The sequence below is a fragment of the Mus caroli genome, chromosome 11 (assembly GCF_900094665.2).
Source record: "Mus caroli chromosome 11, CAROLI_EIJ_v1.1, whole genome shotgun sequence".
NCBI lineage: Eukaryota > Metazoa > Chordata > Mammalia > Rodentia > Muridae > Mus > Mus caroli.
Window position 1 is genome coordinate 105,175,754 of NC_034580.1, and position 23,476 is coordinate 105,199,229.

The 23,476-nt window shown below is 46.4% G+C and overlaps 1 protein-coding gene across 3 annotated transcripts in view; it reads right to left on the reverse strand.

The window, feature by feature from the left end:
• Rgs9 (regulator of G protein signaling 9) overlaps nt 1–23,476 on the reverse strand; it is a 102,778-nt gene that overhangs the window by 56,070 nt on the left and 23,232 nt on the right. The window contains exon 1 of one of the 3 annotated variants that reach the window (XM_021175698.2): nt 13,893–14,136. The exons of 1 other annotated variant lie outside the window; for it this stretch is intronic. In XM_021175698.2, the coding sequence (XP_021031357.1) occupies nt 13,893–13,949 (57 nt within the window). In that variant the 5' untranslated portion in view covers nt 13,950–14,136. Of the gene's footprint in view, nt 1–13,892; nt 14,163–23,476 lie in introns of those variants that run through there. One more of the 3 variants, XM_029483864.1, reaches the window with a different exon arrangement.

Genomic DNA, 23,476 nt, shown 5'->3' on the forward strand with positions numbered 1-23,476 from the left:
GAGAGAGAGAGGGAGAGAGAGAGAAATATTGTAAGAATCCCAGTTATAAGGATGTGGGGCTGTTTTGCACTGTCCGAAGTGGCTGACTATGATTTGCCCAGTGCTCTAGCATAGGCATGGTTTTGCCAGTTGTAGATAGTTTCTGTGATTGTGTGTTATTTGGAGTTCTGGGAGCTTTTCAGGAAATCTATAAATGCTAGGGCCTGGAGAGGCAAGCTTGGTGGTTACTGGTCACTGGGGGTGAGGGTTGGTTGTGGTTTGTTAGTAGTCATGCTCAAAGAAGAAATAAGAAGAAAGAAATTAAGACTCAGGATCTCTCTCTCTCTCTCTCTCTCTCTCTCTCTCTCTCTCTCTCTCGATAGTGATAATAAAGATGGGTGGGGAAAAGAAGACCCCACAAAGTACCAAAGACCAGCTACAGGTTTCTGGATCCTTTTCTCATCTTCTCCTCTAATATTCCAAGAGGCCTACCCTGACCCTCCTACTCAAAGCTGCAACTTCAGCACCCTCAGATCTCCCGACCCCTGGTTGCTTTTCTATAGCACTCAATATCTAACACACAGAGCAATTTACTTCAGTCTATTATTTATTAGGTTGTCTCCCCTTTGCACCTGCAAATTCAGCTCTTGGAGGCTGGTTTTTCTCTATGGATGCTTCCTGCTGTATTCCAAATGCTTGGAGTGTCTTATATAGAGATGGTGCTAAGCAAGCACTAGACACATACGTTAATAAGCAAACAAAGGCAGTGTGAGGAAGATGGAAAGGAGATGGGGCTCCAGAAACTCTGATAAAGTGAAAACTGGTCACATTTGCAGTGTTCAGATAGTTGAGTGAGAGAGGCTGGTAATGATGCCAAGGTTTGGGTCCTAGCTGACCAGATCAGTTAGTTAACAGAAAAAGAAAAATCCCCCCCCCCCCCCGCAAATAGCCAGGAATGTAGTTCAGTATTAGAGCATTGCCTAGTATGATGGAAGTCTTGGTTTCAACCCCAGTGCACAGATGGGAAGTAGAGAGAAGAGAGAAGAAGGAGCCATGAAGAAAGAGGGAGAGAGATGGGGAAAGACATGAGAAACACATCACTTCTGCATTGGCATGATTACAGAGGGCTGCTGAGAGACTCACACTGTGTGAAGATGACTGCCCCAAATACCTAAAAAACAAGAGTCAGGAGACAAAAAGGTAATGAATAGCCAGGAGAGTGTAGAAGCCAAAGAAAAATGACCAACAGTCCAAGGAAGCCGGAAACTTAGGAAGAGAAGACATCACAGGGAGATTACCTTAGCCTCACGTTTGTTTAAAACTCTTTCATCTTCTGCATGGCAGTACACGCCTATAACTTATGCCTGTATCCGAGAAATAAACTAAAGCAACACTTCAAGTTCTAGGTCAGTCATAGCTGCGTGGTGAGACCCTGTCCCAGTAAAACTTAAATGGGAGGCCAGGAAAACAGCTTAGCAAGGAAAGACACTTGCTGTGCACGTGTGGAGGTCTGGCTTTGAGCCTCAGACCCCTCATAAAGGTGGGTGGAGAGGACTCCGCAAAGTCATCTCTGACGTCTGTGTGTGCACGGCAGCACACATACCAAACACCCCCAACACACAGGCACACACGTAACAAATAACATGTTTACAGTTCTCAAAGCCAACGCAATAATATTTCCCACAGAATATGGTGACACATGACAACAACCCTAGCACTTGGAAGATGAAGTCAGTAGGGTGGCTACAAGTTTGAGACCAGCCTGCTCTACAAAGTGAGTTCCAGGCCAGCCAGGGTTTCATTGTAGGACTTTGTCTCAAAAACAAAAACAAAAACATGCAACAACAAAAGCAGCAAAATAATATTTCTACTTGAAAAAAAACTAAATGGAAATAAAACAGGTGAGATAGTTTTAAGCAGAATAGATGTTTTATTATGTGCAAAAGAAATTACCTAGATTGTTTCTATTGCCATTTGTTTATGGTTGATCCTAAGTCTCATGTCCAGGGATCCTATGTCTCGAATGTCACCTCCTCAGGAAGTTCCCATTAATAGGGAGACTACCACAGTCCCTCACTTGACCATCAACACTTTCAGAGGTCATCACTGTTTAACAAGAAGGTATATCCCTGGGGAATGCTGGGAAACCAAAGTGGTACGTCATAGGCCTAAGATGGCACAGATGCAGTCATCTCTCTATCCTCTGGGATGATATTGCAAGATCCCAGATGTTAAAGCCACAGATAGGACTGCATTCAGGATATGTTAATTTATCCTAAACATACATCAGAGTGATAAACCTTAACTTTTATATGATGCACAGGAAGTACTCTGACTTGCATCTGGTTTGGATCTGAAAAGTCCCCCCAAAAATGAATGTGTTGAAGGCTTGCTCCCCAAGTCTGAATAGCAGTAGGGCTTTGAGGAAACAATTGGGTCATGAGGATTCTGACCAGTGGGTTAATCCATCTAGGAGGTGATACTCTGACAGACTATTGGGAGTGATGTAAACTTAGAGGGAGGGTGGGAAGGAGTTGGAGAGGGTAGCATCCTTGGAGATATGTCCCAGCAAGCTACATCATTCTGTCTTGCCTTCCACTCCCTCTCCCCCACTCTCTTCTTTCCTACTCCCCATTTATAAAGTTTGGACTGAGGTTGATCCCAAGTTAGCAATGGAGAGAATTGAAGCTGCTGATAAGGAGAAGATGCTGTAACAAGATCCAGTGACGACCAAGTCTAAAAGATCATGTGAACACAAGCCCTTTAGAGGGCTAGGGAGGCAGCGCTCCCAGGGTGAATCTTACAAAACACACAGAAGGTGGAAAACAGGGAGGTGAGATGGAAGATACAATGTCTCCAGGCTAACGGGCAGCTAGACCACCTGGTTCAGGAGCTGAGCCAACAAATGAGAACAAAGAACCCCCTTTATCTTTCTCTGGCCCACAACTCTATCCTGAAGTTGAAGAGTAAAAAAATAAAATAATGACTGCCCTGAGAACATGGGCCCCGGCCCCGGGCCAGATGGCCTCATTCCCCGGAACTTTTGGGGAAAACAACCACAAAATGTTTCAATGTCCCAGGTACCTTGAAGTAAATATCCACCCCTAGACTTACCCTATTTCCTCTCCTATCCTCCCCCTAGGTTCTGGTTTTTGCCTTTATAAGCCTGCTGGAAAATAGGGTTGGGGTCAGACTCCTCTACCCCTGCGTGGTGTATGGGTCTCGACCTCAGCATGCTGGTTTGTGTGCCATTAAAACCTNGTGTGTTTGCAGCAAGCTTGACTGTTGTGGCTTTCTGGGCTCGCTATCCCTGAGACTTGAGTGAGGGTCTCCCTTCGGGGGTCCTACAAAGTCTGTGAGCTGCACACACTTGGACATCCATGCCCTCACGACTAGCCTATACCCATCTTCAATAACACCCAAAGCAGGCAACTCCTCAGTTACTAGCTTCTTCTCGATTTAGCAAACCTGATATATCACAACACCTCCAACACTGTGCAGCCCTTTTGCACCTTGAAGATGCTTGTGGTCAGAAGCCAAATGAACCCCAGATTCTCATCTCCCTCCTCCTGGGAGTCCCTTTTCTCTTAACTGAAGAACTTGGGGATGCTCATTTGAGCTTTTTTCTAAACTGGGGGCCATGGCATCATGTGTCTCACTAATTTATATGGTTTGATAGAAGCTTGATATTAAGCTTTATAGGGAGAGGTGTGTATGTCTCTCTCTCTCTCTCTCTCTCTGTGTGTGTGTGTGTGTGTGTGTGTGTGTGTGTGTGTGTGTGCATGCATTATACATATAAAAACATATAGGCTGAATATCCCCTATCCAAAATGCATGATACCAGAAGTGTTTTGGATTCCAGATCTGGGGACATACATGGTACGTCTCAGAGAAAGAAACCTGTTATGTCTAAACATGAAATTCATTTTTGTTGTATCTACTGCTTGACATGTGTCCAAAAGAAAATTTCATGCAGTATTTTAAATTATTTTTCACATGAAATAGGGTGTGTATATATGTGTGTGTGTGTGTGTGCATGTATGCGTGTGTGCGTGTGGACTTTTTTGATTGTGTATCAGGTAGATACTCTGCAGGCTTCCCATTCTGAAGTGTTTGATTTCCGGCTTTTAGATTGTTTTGATTAGAGCATGAGCTGCCATGCTTACATCCATTTATATTAGCAACATGCATGCAATTAATGCCTCTGTGCAACTCAGCAACTGATCGGTTTAGACATCTGTGGGTGAAAACCCAACCCCCATCACTGAAACAAATTCAGGTACTTGTTGAGCACTGGGAAGATACAAAAGATTGAAAGATATACCCCCAGTCCTCAGACATACACCCCCAGTCCTCAGACATATAACCCAGTCCTCACAGATACACCCCCAGTCCTCCGCCATTACCCCAGTCCTCCAACATTACCCCAGTGCCCAGAGAGTGGTATGAAAATTAGTTAACTAACATGAAAACAAGGAATCTGGGTGCCAAGAGAGCTCAGTCCAAAATTCTGCTCCAATACAGACTTGAGAAATCTTAAACTGTGAAATCTGGGGGTCAGGTGGCATAGCTCAGTGGAAGAACACGCAGGTAGCATGCACGGAGCCCTTCGCTCTACACCCAGAGTACAAACGAAGAAACAAAGAGCTGAAGCTGAACATTTCATTGATTCGTTCGAATCTCCATAAACAAGCGCTTAAGGCCCCGTATCGTCATGGGGAGGCTGTGAAGATTAAGCGTGAGATTAAGCATTAAGATGGAAGCATTAAGATACACCATAGCACGTATGAGACCAAAATTACACACTGAAGTATAAATAAAGTCAAGGCTTGTGGTATTAGAAGCCAGAAGGGGAAGGTGACTAAAAGAATCCTCAAACCTCCGTGAGGAGGGTGGGTAGAATTGCCCTTGGTCGTGAGAGCTGGGCTGTACTCCCACAGGGGGATGGTGTGGAAGAGTGCCGAGCCTCTCTCTACACGGGAAGCAGGGAGACTGACACTCGAACTCTGATGCCCACAATAGACAGTGAAAGAGACACTGTTCAGAGAAGTTAAAACTGAACTTTAAGGATGCCCCGTGTGATCCAGCCATCCCACCCCCACATGTTCAGGTAAAGAAGCTGAAACCGGGACCTTGAGAAGGATCTGCATTCACAAGTTAACCTCTTCATTGATCACAATGGCCAAGATTCGGGGAGAATGGGTGTGGCCATAAACAGTGAAGAGGTAAGTAATGTTTTACACACACGCGCACACACATGCACACACGCACACACACACACGCACACGCACACGCACACACACACGCACACACACACACACACACACACACACACGCACACACACACACACGCCCGAAGAAGACAAGTCTGCAATATTCAAAGATACAGATGAGCAATGCAGACCAAATTCACTTTGGGAGAGGAATAATTCAGACGCAGAAGTAGACAGAGGGCTCATACAAAAGGCTGTTTCAAGGCAAAATCCGCTTAAAGAATGCTGGTTGCCGGATTTGGGGGGAGCAGGCTACGAGGAAAAGGGGGGATTTGCTCATTGAGAGGTATAAAATTTCAGCTAATGGGATTTCCTAGAAACATGCTGTACAATATTGGGTTGATTTGGGGGTGGGGGTGTTGGGTTTCTTTTTGGTTTTTGTTTTTCAGTTGATAATGCTGGGCCATACATTGAAAACTCTAAGTTAGATCTCATGTTAAGTCTTAGCACAATAAAATAAAATTAAAATGGAAAGAGAGAGGCTAACCCAGTTGCGGTAGAGGTTAAAGAACATTCAGGGAAACCCTGAACTGAAAGTTCTACCTGCTGCCTCCCACACAGCCACCTTGCCTTAAAGCTGGAGGGCTCCCACCTTCTCAAGGGTGTGGGCGCTGTCCTCATTCAGCACCGAGAGGTACTGGGTAGTATTCATCTTTGTCACAAAACTAGCATTTGCAGCTAAGCCACCATCTAGGATCCAGGCTGGGATGAGGTGTGTGGCCCCGGCCACTCACACACACACACACACACACACACACACACACACACACGAGCCAAAGGTCAGCCTGAAGCTGAGACCCAGCAGCTCCAGGAACTCCCATCGACTAATTCATGTCTGTCTGCAAAGAACCTTTCCCAGTGCACAGTTCCATCAGGAACGGAAATTGCATTTCAGGGTCTGGGCATGTGGGTCACCCCATAAAGTGCTAACCACAAAACCACACAGAGGAGGACCCAAGGTCAATGCCCACTACCACCACACATGGAAAACTCCGGGCATAATCCATGTAATCCCAGAGCTGGAGCGGAAGATCCCTGACCTATTCTAATTGGTGAACCCCAAGTCCTAGTGAAAGGCTTGTCTCAAACACAAGGTGGGTGGTTTCTGAGGAATAGCACCCAAGCTTGACTTCTGGTCTCCATACACATATGCGTATATACAAACACATTTGCAAATACACACGTACACACATTCTCACACACATACAGCTTCAGTATTTTGGGCCTTCTGTGAGATAAGAGCTTAAAAATGTCTCAGGTCAGAGGTCACCCATGGGGTCAAGTAGCAGAGACCCCAGTAGAGGCTGGAGATGGAGTTGGGTGACACCTGCAGCCAGGGAGCTGGCCAAGGGACCAAAGATGCTATGTGGACAGGAAGGAGTGAGTATATGCACGTGCGCACCTGTGGAGGCTGGAGGACAACCTTGGCTCTGGTTCCTCAGGCCACCGCCTTGCTTTTGAGGGTCCCTCATTCAGCAAGCTGGTTGAGTACAGCGTCTGTGGGTTCCGCCTGTCTGTGCCTCCCCTCCACAGGGATTACAAATGTGCACTACCACACAGGGTTGTTTTTTTTTTCAATATACATGGGCTCTGGACATTTTACTGGGTTATCTTCTCTACCCTCAAATTTGTTTTTGTTCGATGAAACAAAGTTGTTTCGTGCAAATGAGGGCCCATATATTGGAGAAGAGACCGGATCCCACCTTAAAAGTTAGAAACCATGAGAAAGTCAGCAGATTTAATTCCTTGTCTTTGCAATTAAAAAAAAAAAACTAGTTATTAAGAATTTGAAAATAACCTTCAGAGGAGGAATAATGAGAGTTATTTTAAAAATTACAATGAGGGAGTCAGATTTCTTTCTAACAGGTGTGTCAGCCTTCACAAAAAGGAGAAGCATGTGGGATGGGGGTTCATCACACTCACCTCGACGAACATTGTGAGGGAGTCAGCACACTGGGATTCCTATCAATTTTTCTCAGGCTTTTCCCCCCATAAATCCCTCTGAGGGGGGTCTCCCCAGTCACTTAAAACTGATGGGATTCTAAGCTCATGGCGCCATCTCTGAGAGACTCTTATAGTCTGAAAACTGTTCCCCAGATTCATATAGCAACCTCAGTATCTCTGAAGACGGTGTTTTTGAGAAGCAGAGGGGTCTTGAAAAGAGCGAATATCGGTAAGAGCCAGGTGCAGGAGTGGGGATGGGGTGGGATACGCATGCAATCCTACCCGTTGCTTGATGGGCAGAGGCCAGAGACTCAAACAGTCAACACTAGCCTGAATTACACAGCAAGAACCCCGTATTAAAAAACCAAGAGCTGGTCTGGCAAGAAGGCTCGGTGAGTAAAGGTGCTTGCAGCCAAGCCTACCACGCGCTGGGAGCCACATGGTAGAAGGAGAGAACTGGCTCCCAAAAGCTGTCCTTCAACTTTCACACATGTGTGCCGGGGTAAGTGCACATCCACAAATAAACTAAAAAAGTGAGATTTCCAAGAACGAGTATTTTTAATGGAAAAAAACAAACCAAGAGCCAGTGGTAGAGCATGACCTAGCGTTCATAAAACCTTGAGTTCAATCCCCAGGGACACCACCCTATACACACACTCATACACAAGCATGCAAACACACACGCACACACACACACACACACACACACACACACACACACACACACGGCATCATTTAAGAAGAGGATTAGACCCTAGTTGAGATGATAATGTGAGGACAGAGAACAGCTATCTACAAACCAAGGCATGAGGCTTCTCAGAAACCCATCCCTGCCAAGGGCTGAACTCAGATTTCCATCTCAGGGACTATGAGAAAGTGTGGTTTTTTTGTTATTAAGACCACTCAGCCTGCCTGGGACTTCTGCTGTAAACTTTCACACTACCCACCAACCCTGGTAAAGGATGGCTACAACCATGCCCACTCTGCCCCCAGGAAGACCAGCATTCAGTTCCTCTCAAGACAAAAAAATCAGCCGGGTTCCCAGGCAACACAAAAATGCCATAAAACCAGGCCCTGCTGGCCCCTGGATGACCCCGTGTTGGCCTCCTAGATGCTTATGCTCCAGGCTGAAACTTGACTCTGGGTGAGCTAAGGACCCACACAGTCTCTAAGGGATCAGAAGAGATGGCTTTGATGGCTCCGACATCCCACCTACCACACCCACGCTGCTCCCCAAATTAAGGAGCTGTCACTCATAGTGGAAGATCTCAGCGGCTGGAATTTTCCTTAACACTGGAGAAGGCTCCCAAGGGGACAGTCATAATTAGTGATTTCCTATATCGAAATGGGGCAAGTGACCCAAAACCACATGGTTGTTTTTCTAATGGAGGCACTTGTGACCTTGCAAATAAGCCATGGTCAGCTCAACTCAATGGATTAAAGACATACTAGACTCTGTGCCTGGCCACTACATGGTGGTCTTGCCCCAAAATCTGCTCTCTCAACTCTATTCTTAGCTCAGCAAGGCACTGCAGGCATCCCCAGCTAAGGACTGTGGCTACATTCTGCTTTTGTGTCTTGCACATCTCATACCTGGCCACTAAATCCTATCCCATTGGGAAGTCCTCCGACCCTCTCTGGACTACAGTCTCTGCCTTGGTTGGTCCACAGAAGTAAGTGTGTTCTTTCAACTCATCCTCCTAAGTGATGAGTTTAGCATCCACTCGCCATGACCATACCACCCCTTAAATTAAGGGAGAATGCCCTGTGGACATTTTGAGTGTGGACATTATTCGTTGGGGATCTTCCCAATGCTAGGTAGATTATTAATTAGCATTCCATTGCCAGTAAGATTCCCCGCCGGGTACCTATAATATATACAATTGTTGCCCAGTGTCTCCAGAGGCTATTGTTTCAAATATATATTCAAACCACCTAACAAGTTCTTCTAGAAAGAGTAACTCTTGGGTGTATTGTAGCTTAAGTGGTAGGGCACCTGCCTGTCATGCATGAAGCCCTGGCCCTAATTCCCAACACCACATTAACTGAGTATGGTGACACACATCTTCAATATCAGCACTTGGGAAGTAGAGGTAGGAAGCTCAGAAGCTCACAGTCATTCTCCACTGCATAGGAATTTTTAGGCCAGCCTGGGATACATCAAACCCTGGCTTGGTATCAGCAATTTCCAAGAAGCAGCCAGTATCAAGAAGCTCTCGTGGTCTCATCAGAACCACCCCTGTAGCATGTAAACTAACCCACAGCATTCATCCCTGGTTTTAAAAAACATCAAACGGCAGCTCATCAAATGCAGAAAGCATCAGATCTTCACCGCATCACCTGAGGCTTTCCAGCGTCAGCCTTTCTTACCTCTGGCCTTCGCATCCACCCACCTCTACAACCCCTCCCGCCCTCTCTCTGCCTCCTGATCCAGACTTCCATATTGACAGGCTATCCTACATGTATGTATTTTATATCAGCCTAAGATGTTGCCCATCTTCCCCTCCTCCTGGAAAAACATCAATGATTTTTCATAACTCAGTTACAAGCCTCCTTGAGCAACCTTACTCCTCTGATCCTGAGCACAGCATACACAGCATACTTCTCCCACACTGGGCACATCCCTCAACAATGCCTCACAACCACATACCGTGTCTCTCACGGTTTACCCAGTATGCATTACCCACTGGACTCCAAGCTCCTTGGTGCACCTGGCACCTGGCACCCAGCGCTGCATTTTGTATACCTAATAAAAAGGATGACATGGGAGAGTGATTCCCTCCCTCTGCACCAAGTCTTCTTAACACCACTGCTTCTCAATTGCTTTCTAAGCAGAAGGGAGATACCATAAGCGACACAGAGAAGTCAAGTCACCTAAAAGAGGGCTCCTTCCGATGACATCAAGAAATCCCCAGGGCACTGAAGCTAAAATGGCCAGGATAGTGACCATGTTACCATTGAGATATGTGGACCAGCACCAGAGTAAGGGTCTATGGCGCCAATGCTCCTCAGTTTGTCATGTGTCACCAGCTAATTTTATAGTAAAGCCCTGGCAGGTGGGTCACTACCTTTTGGTTACACTTGTCTTCTTGAGCCAAGATCTCACACTCACTATGTAGCTGTAACAGCTAGTTTTTATGTCAGCTTGATACAAGGTAGGGTCATTTTAGAAGAAGGAATCTTTTTATTATTATTGTTAGTTAGTTAGTTAGTTTGTTTGTTTGTTTGTTTTGGTTTCTCGAGACAGGGTTTCTCTGTGTTGTCCTGGCTGTCCTGGAATTCACTCTGTAGAGTGAATGCTGGCCTTGAACTCAGTAGAAGAAGGAATCTTAATAAAGAAAATGCCTCAATTAGGATTAGCCTGTAAACCAGCCTATAGGGCATTTTCTTGATGGAGGATTAATATGGGAAGGCCCAGCTTACTGTAGGCAGTGGCACCACTGAGCTAGCAGTCCTGGATGCTATCAGACATCAGGCTGAGCAAGCACTGGGGAACAATTCAGTAAGCAGTGTTCCTTTGTAGCCTCTGCTTCACTTCCTGCCTCCGGGTTTTGGCCCTGACTTCCCTCAATGATAAACTGCTACCTAGAAGTATAAGATAAAACAAACCCATTCCTCCCCAAATTGCTGAGCTTGAGGTGGAGGTCTGTGATGGAAACACTTTGACTCACAGGAGACAAGGTCCTACTGAGCAGCATCGGTCTCCCGCCTTTGAGAAGAGCCTCCATTTCCAGAGTGTCTGGAGTAATGGGGCAGGTACAGGAGACCCTTACATTGACTTGCTGGACTCGGGGGGAATGAAGATAGCTTATTATCCATCTGGCTCACCACCGTGGTCATCTTAGCTTACAATCAGCCACATCATTTGTCTGTTCTAAACTTTGCAATGATTCCCTAGGGTGGGTAGGGGATCAAACTGCCTTCAAGGCATTCTGAGGGCTCATGATTGTCTCCCCTGCTCCCTCTACCTTTCTGCCTGTTTCTTGTGCTTTAAAATATGTCTACTAAGGGCCAACAGACCCTCAGACTCACCAGATCCCCTGTGTCTTGGCACTTCCATACCTTGGCTCATGTTGTCCTCTCTTCCTGCAGTCTCGTCTATCTGTCCCACCCTACCTCCTCCCTTCCCTCCTCTGTCTCTCTCTCTGTCTCTCTATCTCTGTGTGTTTGTCTCTGTCTCTCTCTCCCTCCCTCCTTCTTCCTTTCTCTGTCTCTCTGTATATCTCTGTGTTTGTCTCTCTCCTTCCCTCTTTCTCTCTCTCCCCCCCCCCCCTCTGTGTCTCTCTCTTCTTTTCTCTCTCTCTCTCTCTCTCTCTCTCTCTCTCTCTCTCTCCCTGCCTAGACTCCCCCATTTATCCTTCAGTTCTCAGACCCATGTCCCCCAAGCATGCAGGCCTCCTCACAACCCCCTCCCCCTCCCACATCAGAAGAACACTCTGATCGTTGTATCACACTTGCCATGCCTGTGTTGTTTCCAGGTTCCACCTATGCTCGTGTGCCTGGCAAGTCACTTAACCTCTCTGAGCCTCAGTATCCTTCTCTGTAAAGGACAATAGCGACTGACAAAACAAGACAATGCACACAAAGCCCTGCCCACCTTGGACACTGATGGAGTGGAGAATAGTACCTCACCTGGGTCTGCATTCTGCTGGTCCAGGCCTTTTTCTGAAAGCCTGGTTACTAACTCAGGTGGATAACTGCTGAGGACTTTCTACCATAGGCTCCTGAGGTTCTGTAGACCTCTGTTCTGTCCTCTGACCTACAGGGTTCTGTGATCCAACTCAAGACCCCAGTGGGCACAGATGGGAAGCAGACAGGATCCTTACCAGGACAAAGCATCTAGGAGAACAATACTGTGGGTGAGGAGGACACAGTCTGTAGATCCAGAGAGGGAAGTTGCTCTCCCCATGGAGTCAGAAGGAAGCCTGCTTCACAGAGGAGCGGGAGTTTGGCAGAGGGGAAAAAGGATATTCCTGGAAAAGCATGGGGTCCTAGAGAAAATGAGGACATTCTGAGTGACAGCTTAGGGTGGCTGGCCTGCTTTGTTCTTCTCCTTGGAGGGCAGGAGTAGGAGGTGAGTAAGAGGAAGAGCCAGGGAGATGGTGGAAACTGGGCCCCGAGCAACCAGGCTGCAAAGGGTGGACAGTGTCCTGTGCATCTAGGAAGCCAATGGGGCCGGGGGTTGGGGGGAGCATCCTATGAGAGCGCTCACTCAGCGTGGGAAAGAAAACCAATGTGTATGAAGGGTGTCAGGGAGGAGGGGAGAGGCAGTGAGGACCATGAAGTAGGGTGAATGCAGAGGCTGTATAGAAGAGGAGGTTTGGCTGGGAGTAAAGGGGAGATGGGATAGATGGGACTGGACAGGGTGAAAAGGGGGAGGCTGGGGTGGAGGTGAGGGGGGCTGAGGTAGAGGTGAGGAAGGTTAGGATGGAGAGCATCAGAGGACAGGCTGGGGAGGAAGGGAGAGGGTCTGAGGAGGAGCTGAGGAAGATTGTGTGGAGGTACAGCATGCCAGGGGGGTGGGGGGGGAGGATGCTGGAGAGCAAGACACCACTCAGAAGGCCAAGGGAAAGGATGTATGGGAGTGATAAACACTCGAGTGCTCCAGGTAGGTGCTCTAAGCTCCAAGCCAGGGGCGTCCTGCATGGCAGGAGAAGACCAGCCTAGACACAATCTGAAAATGACGTTCGACTTTGGACCACCAGACTTGGGCAGCCTCCTGTCCTTTCAGGAGCTGGGAGCTGCACTGTCTACTCTCCTGAGTGAGACAATGTTCCCTTCTGTTTAAGGCATGGCCCTTACATCTCTTCTACCTGGCTTCTCGAGGAGATGACCAGGTGTGACGAATGTCCTGGTGTGCCCAGGTCTGTCCAGCTTTTAACATCTTGTAGATTAGGACACTTAGTCACCAACTGTACCCAGTTGCTAAGCTCCAGGGGCTCAAGGCAGGGAGGGCCCAGCTTGTCACCGAACATCAGGCTAATTCCCCTCAACAGGATAATCCTATGAAAAGTGGCATGAGCCAGAGGTAGGGCAGACAAGTGACCTGGGACTTAATCCTGTGAGTGTCTCTTCCCACACTTTCTAACTTAAAAGCCCAGAACTAAATGAACCACTTTGTCCCCAAACACGTCAGCCCATAGGTACATTCCACCTCCCACATGTCCATCGGGAACGGACACCCTGTTCTGGCCATTAGCCATCGACAAGAAACGGTTCTAACTATACAGAAAACAGATTGCCATCCTGGGATCAGGGGAGGCTCTTGATCCCACAAATCACATTTTCCTGGTCTTTTTATACACACAGGCATACACACACTTAAAAATCCTGCTGTTTAGTATTGGGGGAAATGTTCAAAATGTTCATTTAATAGCCGATTCCTTGTAACAATATCGGCTGTCTCAAATCACCGCGCAGCTTCAAGCACCCTCCTGAGTAACAGGTTGTTTTTGGCCTGCAGCAGACCATCACGGCTGCCTTTGAATTCTCCACTACAAACAGTTTACGCGAAAACCCAATCATTATGGTTTTTAAATACAACACATAGAGCCACACAGAAGTCATTTAGTAAAATTGGGCAGCACGGATCGACCTAGATGGACGCCCTCTGCCCCTGCCCAATCTTCCCTTGGGCACTCCACATACTGGGTCCCCGCCCACTTGCCAGGGTCCAGGTGGGGATTCCCAGGGTACCTTTTGGAGAAATGCCATCCTCGGCCTGTACTGCTGGCCTTGGTGTCGGATCGTCATTCTGGACCCTGGATGAATTCACGACCACAACACGAATGGGAGCGAAAGGGGAAACCCCCAAGTTCACAAGCCAGCCTGGTCCGCCCCAGCCTGGGCGTAGACCGGGAGGCACAGAGAGCGGAGCGCGCAGGGCCCAGAATACCGCCCGCCACCCCTCGACTCTCCCTCGCACCCGCCGACATGCAAAGCAGCTGGAATTCGCGCCAACCAATCAGCGACCAGCGCCGCGCGCTCATTAGCATGCACTGCGCGGGCTCCCACCTGCCACCAGGGGGCGGCGTCCGGCTCCACCTGGACCAAACCTCAGGTAGGAAGGCCGGATCAGGGATGCTGAAACTAGAGCATCTGCCCCAAGGTGTGTGAGCCTGTTAATCTCTTTATATACAGAAGTGAGACAGAGCACAGTGGGAAAGGAGCTTTCCGACGCCAGCTTGCAGGAGAGTTGGGCATCTTTGGGTAAGTCAGCGCTAAGAATTTCTTTATGAGAGAAGAGAAAATTTTAAACAGTTTCATGGTACCCAATAGAAGTGTCCATGAAGCTTCTAATAGATAAGTGAGCAACGCTGTGATTGTTCCTAGATAGATATTTAAGATAAAAAATACCAGATGTAGACTTTTATTAATTGGCCTAACAAATAGACTAACTGGTAAGATGTTGGTTTCAAGAGAAGAAAAAGTGAAGAAGCCCGTAGACACTCTTTAGCTAACTGTGTGCCCTTAGGCAAATTGTATTTTACTTCTAATTCCCGATGCTTGTATTTGTTTGTCTTTAATAGACTCTTAAAGGAACTTTTAAACTGACCTAAAAATTGGGCAGATGGGACAGAGTAGAGGCCTCCAGAGTGCCCCACCCGCTCCACACATTCATAACTCCCCTCCAGGGTCAACCTGTCTGGGGAGATTGGTATGTGTCACCAATTGATGGGCCTATATTGGCATATATCCAGAAAAAAAAAAGGATGAACCTCCACTTAGTCTACACAAGCAGGATAGATATACAATGTAGCATCTCACATGTTTAAGTTGAAAAAGAACAAAGGGATTTGCCTTAGTGGTGTTCAGTCAACTGGTATACCTTTAGGGTATAAGCCCTTATCCACTATTTTTTTTTTCTTTCAGGCACATTTATTTGTAAGAATCCGTTGAACACTGTGGACACTCTCAGAAAGCATGCACACACACATGTTCACATAACACTGACTCCAGTTTGCAAACAATGTCAAAGTGCTCATGGTTGGTTTCCCCTGGGCCCCATTCAGAAGCCCCTGCATCACAACCTTCAGTGAAAAGGATGTGAGCTCTCCAGGGATTGGTTGATGCAGAGGACCAGGGTTTCTGCCCATCAAACCAGACCTCTGAGAAGCGTGTTCCTTATGTGAGCTGGGATCCCAGGAAAGAGCTGCAATGTCTTGACCTTTCCTCATGGAACAACTTCTGGGTTTAGTGTGACACGGAATACACATAAGCAAATAAAGCCTGAACTCCCCTCCTGTGCCAGCATTTCTTAGTTCTATAAATTCTGAGTAAGGAAAAATAGAGGTGATTTCCTAAGGTGGTGGATTGGGAGCTTAAATCATTCAGCAATGAGGAAAATCGAAAATGTAAGGAATTGTGCTCGGCTCTAGAATAGGAGCTGTCGTAGAGAGCCTGCTGTTCCCTGCCATCTCTTCTTTCAAGCTTCCCTGTGGAGCAGTCATATTTTGGAGGATCTCCTCTTAGCCTATTGGACCAGAGATGCTTGGTGGGTGTAACAGAGGCTGGTCCTCAGCCTGCGATGTGGTTCCACAAAGCTTAGGTTAAGCTTCTTAGAGTATTTATTACCTTTGCAGATGTCAACCAGAGCCAGATAGATGGGACATGGAGACAAAAGGAATCTGAGGTGAATTGCGAGCTGAATTCAGGCAGAAGCAGAAATGAAAGATGAGTGGAGGAAGCCAGAAAACGTAGAGAAGCCAGCAAACAGTACAGGCAGAAACCAACAGGAGCTGTGAGGCAGGTGAGAGCCCCTTGAGGCAAGCTGGGCCAGGGCCTTCCCAAGGGCAAGAGTGTCTCTGGGGCTCTCCCGCAGAGCTAAGTCTCTGTTCCTTCCAAAATGCTCCAATATGTAATTTGATATAAAAGGTTTAGGTAGCAGCCTGGAAAAGAAATTGATGCCGTTAACCTATTTAAACAACAATTATATTGTGTGCTGGGCTTTGTGCCGAAAGGCCTGGCATTCAAAACGGGCTGTGATTCCCATCATCTCTGTCTCAAGGAACTTACAGTTTCATGGAAGGAAAGAATAATTGCATAAAACCAGTGCAAAACACAATTCAGATATGTCGAAAACCAGACGGCACAACACAGTGCTTTGGGAAGGCCTTTTATCTAGTCTGAGTGGATGGCAATTGTGATGAGGGGGGGGGCATTATGGGGTCTTGAAGGGAAAGGGGGTTCAAGCATTCGAAGGAAGTGAGAGAAGATAGAGAAGCAGGAGTCAGCAGGAGCTCACTGGACACCAGATCGTAATGCTGATGCAGTTTGGAAGGGCTGGGTCTGTGATGGAATGGGAATGGGCAGAAGGGGAAATGCCAAGAGATATAAATGTTCAATACTGAGGAGAGCACTGTGGGTAAAGTACCTGTTGTGCAACCCTCAGGATCTGAGTTCAATCCCCAGAGCCCCACTTTTTTTTTTTCTAAGAAAAACGGAGCATTACGTACACTTGTAATTCCAGTACTGGAAGAAGACAGCCAGATCCCTAGAGATACCTAACCAGGAAGCCCAGCCTATGCAGCGAGCTTCAGACCAATGAGAGACCATGTCTTAAATAACAAGTAGCTGGCTCGTAAGGCAGGACACCCAAGACCACAACACCCACACATATGAACGTGTGTGTCCACCCTTCCCACGCACAGGCGTGCACTCACACAAACACACTTACATGCATACATTTATACATACAACTACTCTTTGTAAAGGTGACCACCTTCATAGGCATTGGTGGTTACACTGGCGAATTCATCTATTAACACTCAATTATGTTGCTCAAGTTAGAGTCCATCACTATTTGTAAACAATACCTCAACAAAGAGACTGACCCTCCAATCCAACAAGTCAGAGGAGCATAGTGCTAATAGCTAATCTTTCTATGACTCCGTTACAATGATTCTGTCATTGTCCTCTTCATCACGGGTATCCTGTGTTCTTGTCATCCTTATAAGAGTGTGATTCAGAGCCTAAACTTAGATCACAGCCCTAAATATTATGCAACACAATTTACAGTGCCATGGATCTTGTCCCCAAAGAACAAAATCTATTCTACATATGATGGTGTGCCATCCACACAAGCTGCAATGTCCTTCGATACCTAGGTCAATAATCATCTCGATAGAGTGTCGTAGCTTCTGTAGTTCAGCCCACTGTACCAAGGACTGGGGGTACAGAGTTTAAAAGGCAGCTCTCTCACCTTTGTGCTTCTTTTACAGTGTGGGAGGGGAGGAGGGACCATAAGGGGTTCATTTCCTCATGGTGAATCTATCTGACTGCTTTGAAGCAGGAAGTTCCATGAAGTAATTTCTTAGAAATTGGGCAGTGTTAAAGGAGTCACCAGAAAGCCAGGCGTGGTGGCACATGCCTTTAATCCCAGTACTCGGGAGGCAGAAGCAGGAGTATTTCTGAGTTCGAGGCCAGCCTGGTCTACAAAGTGAGTTCCAGGACAGCCAGGGTTATACAGAGAAACCCTGTCTTGGGAAAGAAAAAAAAAAAAAGGAGTCACCAGAAGACGTGGGAAAGTCTGAAGAGAGACAAATACTGGAAAGTCATTCCCATTACCAAAGCCCAAAGGAAGGAGAGCTGGTTCTCTATGTAGAAGACAGTCTTCTCAGAGAGATTTGACTGTCTCCAGGACAGAACTCTTGGAGAATAAATACCAGAAATCTCTTGTCCTGCCATCAGTCTCCTATTGTGGATGGCCACTCTTCTAGTCTGCAATAAAGAGGGCAGCTCAGCCGACTGAGGTGAATCTTAGGGTCAGCCTCCAAGAGCAGAATCTGGCAAAACAGCCCAAATGACTGCGGACAGCAGCAGAAGAGGAGACAAACGTCTCTGGTGCCATCGATGACTAGAGATGTCTTGGAGTCCATCGCATGCCTTCGAACACTTTAATGAGCTCTGCAGCACCCACTCCTGTGACAGCTGATAACTCCCTGCCTTAGACATAAATGCAGCTGGGTTCACCTGACTCGATGGGCCTCAGCCCACACTGTTCTCATTTGCATTCATAGGATTCTGTCATGTTGGAAGTTGTCACAAGTATCTATTACATTTGCAAATGTAAAAATAAAACAGGAACTTGGGGGATCCTCTTAGATGGAGAGTATTTCTCCCCACTCAATTGGACAAACAACACCTTCTGAAGACTTATCAATACCTAATATTCCACTGAGGAACTACGTGGGCACCTCACTGATCAGCTGCAGTTCAACAGAAGGGAAGTGATGCTGAGCTCGCCCTTCTCCAAAGACAACTAGACAGCTAGAAAGCATCCACACTTGGCATGCTGCCTGTTGGCTCAGAGATGGGGAAAGAGGAATTGGAACTTTGTGGAAAAATCTTCTTCAACCAGGGCTTGTTTAGAAACTGTTTTAGCCCAGTGGTAACCACCGGCTACTGCCACAAAGCTCAATCCTGTATTACATACCCTGTCCATCTTGCCTTTATTGTCCTAAATTAAATTAAATTCATTTGGGCACGTGTTCTATAAGCACAGCTAGAAATGAACAAAGGAAAAAGAGACAAGTTCACTCCTTCTGACCCTTCCTCCTCCACACTCGGCAGCACGCACTTATATCTGCCCACCAGACAAGTCACCTTAGAGCTAGTAACACCCATTCACCATTTTTTAATATTTATTTATTTATTATATGTAAGTACACTGTAGCTGTCTTCAGACACTCCAGAAGATGGCATCAGACTTCGTTATGGATGGTTGTGAGCCACCATGTGGTTGCTGGGATTTGAACTCAGGACCTTTGGAAGAGCAGTCAGTGTTCTTAACCGCTGAGCCATCTCTCTAGTCCCTGTATAGAACATTTTTATTGGCACTATAGAAAGAGATATTTTTACAGTGTAAAATAGACTTTGATTTAAAAAAAACTTGGGGCTCATAAGGGGATATGGAGGTCTCAAGACACAAAAAGTGTACTGTAGACCTCCTGCTCTGCCTCGGACAGAATAAGGAGAGTTTTAAGTAGCTTTATCAAGGTATAATTGGTGTACAAGAAACCATTCATCTTTGAAGTGTATAATCAGGTAAGTTTTAACATATATACAAAACAATATGCATACAGCCAAGGTAAGAAATATATCAATTCCCCCCAAAGGTCTTCCTGTGGCCTCTCCCATATGATCCAGACCTGCTTTTCTTGTTGCTATGGATTAGTTGATACTAAGTAACTTTGATCAAATTACCTAACCTCTTCCTCTCACTAGAAACAAGGATCCAGACTTGAATTTCAAGTAGTTTTCAATTTTCAAGTCTATGATGTCAATATTCTAAGTCAAATTCTTTTTTTTTTTTTTACAATAAACCAGCCCCAAAGGGTTGGTGGTGGCGTTTAATCTTCCCTACAAAGTGAGCCTCTCTGAACTCAGACCACGTAGGATGTCACAAGTCAGACATCCAAGAGCTGAGTACTAAGCTGAATGTCGCTAAACATGCATTTAATCCCAGCACTCTGGAAGCAGCGGCAGTCAGATCTCCATGCATTTAAAGCCAGCCCAGTCTACATAGTGACTTCCAGGATAGGCAGAGCTACATAATGAGACTCTGTCTCCCTAACCAAAGGCAGGGAAGTGGAGCACTACCACAGACATACCCCAGTCATGCCTGCCACAGCAATCACAGAGGGGTAGGCATAAGGAAATAGGTAAGAGACCCATTGCATGGAAAGAGACTCCAAGGGAACTATTCCATGGTGCACTGTATTTGTATTTATTCTATTGAAAGCCCTTTAATCAGTCAGAAGTGCCTGTCCTAAAAAGGACGTATACCATCAGAGAGTCTGTGGTGACGGTTTAAATGGTCAACTTCATCAGAAAGAATAGCACCTGAAGATTGGCGTAACACATGTCTGAAGGTAGCTATGATGTCATTTGTAAGAGACAGCTAGATCCCAAGGGTTCTGACGTAATGTATGAATGACTCCCATGGCGGATTCATGACATGATAGTATTGTGTCTAGAGAGATGGCTCATTCAGTGCAGAGCTTGATGTACAAGGACAGGAAGGTGAGTTTGCTGAGAACCCAGATTATAAAGAAGAGGAATAAGAGGAAGATGAAGAGGAGATGAAAGAAAAACATGGTGGTGTGCATCTTTAATCCCTGCAGGGGGGAGGAATATGGAGATCCCAGGAGCTTGCAAGCTAACCATTCTACCTGAATCAGCAAGCTCCATGTTCGGTGAAAGACCTGGCCTCAAAAAATAAGATGGAGAACGATTAAGAAATACATTGGATGTCAACTTGTGCTCTCCCGATAGATAGATAGATAGATAGATAGATAGATAGATAGATAGATAGATAGATAGATAGATAGATAGATAGATAGACATATGACAGTATTCTTGGGAAGTGGTGAAAGGAAGTGGATAAGGCCTTGTTAGAAAAGCGGGTCACTGGGAGCATGTCCTTGGGACTGTATCCTCTCCTGACCACTTCCTGTGTCCTTTCCTTCTCTCTGTTTCTTAGCTCCCATGCTGTGAACATCTCTCCGCCATTCACACACTGCTACAGCTATGATTTTCTGCCCAAGTGCATGGAGGTAAGTGAACACAGATAGAGCCCTCTGAAATCATGAGCCCAAATAAATCCTTCCTCCATGTAAAGCTGTCCACGGGCTGGAAAGATGGCACAGTGGGGAAAGGCGCCTGCTGCCAAGCTTAACAACCTGAGTTGGGTCCCTGGGGCATACATGGTGGAGTGGGAGAACTGACTCCCACAAACGAAGTCTGACCTACAAGTGTTTGTCACTCCAGTCTTGAGTACATGTATGTGCTCAAGTGAGCACACACACACACACACAATCAATCAATCAATCAATCAACCAATGTTTTTTTTAAAGATTTATTTATTTAATTGTATATGAGTACACTGTATCTGTACTAGTGGTTGTGAGCCATCATGTGATTTCTGGGAATTTCAATTCAGGACCTGTGCTTGCTCTGGCTTAAAGATTTATTATTATATTTAAGTACCCTGTAGCTGTCTTCAGACACACCAGAAGAGGGCATCAGATCTCATTAAGGATGGTTGTGAGACACCATGTAGTTGCTGGGAATTGAACTCAGGACCATCTGGAAGAGCAGTCAGTGTTCTTACCCGCTGAGCCATCTCTCCAGCCCCCATCAACCAATGTTTTTAAAAGCTATGTAATGCATGCAAAAGTCTCTATTACAATGTCCTCTCCTGAACTGACCCCAAGATCTACGTGGGAGCTGTGGGGACCTTGACATTTCTGTGACTCACACATACCCCTCAAAGCCACCATCTCCCTTCATAAGCAGCTGGGGTGGTTTGTATGAGAATGGCTCCTGTGTCTGAATACGAGCGCTTCAGTTGGTGGCTGTTTGGAGGATGAGGAGGTTTGACCTCGCTGAAGGGAGAATATTGCTAGAGACTGGTTCGGAGGCTTCAGAAGACTTGCTTCCATTTTGAGTTCCATCTCTGCCTCCTAGTTGCAGATCAGAATGTGAGCTCTCAGCTGTTCCTGCCACGGCGCCTTTAGTTTATTGTGGACTCTCACCCTCTGAACGCAAGCCCAATTAAATGTTCTCTTTTCTATGCTGCAGTGGTCATGGTGTTCTGTTAAAGCAATAGAAAAAAATTTTAAAAGATGCCAATAGCATTAACTAGCAAGTATCATTCTGACGGCTTTCTAGAGTAAGGGAGCATCCCCAAGTTCCCACCTCTTCAGCTCTTTTTCCTTTGGTTTCTTGGGGGATTGGAGGGAGTATTGGAAAAGTATCTATCAGTGAAACAAACAAACAAAAAGCACTAAACCCCACAACAATCTCTTCTCCCTCTCTCCCTCCCTCCCTCTCTCCCTCTCTCCCTCTCTCCCTCTCTCTATTCCTCCCTTCCTCCATCCCTCCTCCCTCCCTCCCTCACCCCCCCCCTCTGGTTTTTGAGACAGGGTCCCCGTAGACCAGGCTGGCCTGGCCTCAGATTGGCTTCAGAGCTAAAGATAACCTTAAACTCCTGATTATTCAGCTTCTGTCTCTCAAGCATTGAAATTACATGCGCATACTGCCATGCTGGCTTCTCACTGGTGCCTTTTTTTTTAAGATTTACTTATTATATATAAGTACACTATAATTGTCTTCAGACACACCAGAAGAGGGAGTCAGATCTCATTACAGATGGTTGTGAGCCACCATGTAGTTGCTGGGATTTGAACTCAGGACCTCTGGAAGAGCAGTCAGAGTTTTAACTGCTGAGCCATCTGACCAGCCCCCTCACTGGTGTCTTAACCAGTGTTCTATTGCTGTGTAGTGGCACCATGACCAAGGTAACTCTTGTAAAAGATAGCTTTTAATCGAGGGCTTGCTTAAAGTTTCAGAGGCTCAGTCCATTATCATCATGGTTGGAAACATGGTGGCATACAGACAGAAATAATGCTGGCAAAGTTGTTGAGAACTACATCCCCATGCGCTGGCTAAGAGGGAGACTCTGAGCTTGATACGGGCTTAAGAAAACCCAAAGCCCATCCTCAGCGACACATTCCTCCAAAAGAGCCACACCTACTCCAACAAGGCCACACCTCCTAGACCTTCTCAAGGAGTGCCTCTCCCTGATGCTAAGCATTCAAATATATGAGCCTATGGTGGCCACTCTTATTCAAACCACCACAATTGGCTTGTTTCTAAAGACAGAGTCCCACTCTTTAATACAAGCTTGCCTGAAACCCACTATGTAGCCTGGGCTGACCTCACGCTCACAGCACTCCTGGCTCAGCCTACCCGAGTACTAGGACCCACAGGCATAAGCCACCCCACCCCACGTCCTACAAGAAAAATGTTGCATTCTAATACCTTACACTGAAGTCAGATGTTTCTGAAGATCAGCTCCGCCTTGTGCTCTTTTCTTTTGATTCCTTCGAACGTTGCTTTCGACCTGCCAATCACCTGTCTCTTCATCTGTCTCCATCTCATTCTGGCTGCTGAGACATCTAGTTGAGGGACAGTGAAGCTGTGGGTAGAAAATCTAACTGGGCCAGACGATGAAAGAGCGAACTGTATAAAGGAGGTAAGTGGGAGGCATTGAAGGTCTTTGAATAAAGAGAGGTGTAATAATAGCAATGCTTCGGGAAAGCTGGTTCTCTGAGGCTGTGCCTTTCGCCTGCTTGGCCATAGTGTCGCTGGATCTCACTTCCTCCTTCTCATCCTCGATCACCTCCTTCTGGGTTCAAAATTCAAACTATCCAGCAAACACCAAATGTACTTGTTTTGTAAAACAAGGACACTTTTTTTTTTTTTTTTTTTTTTTT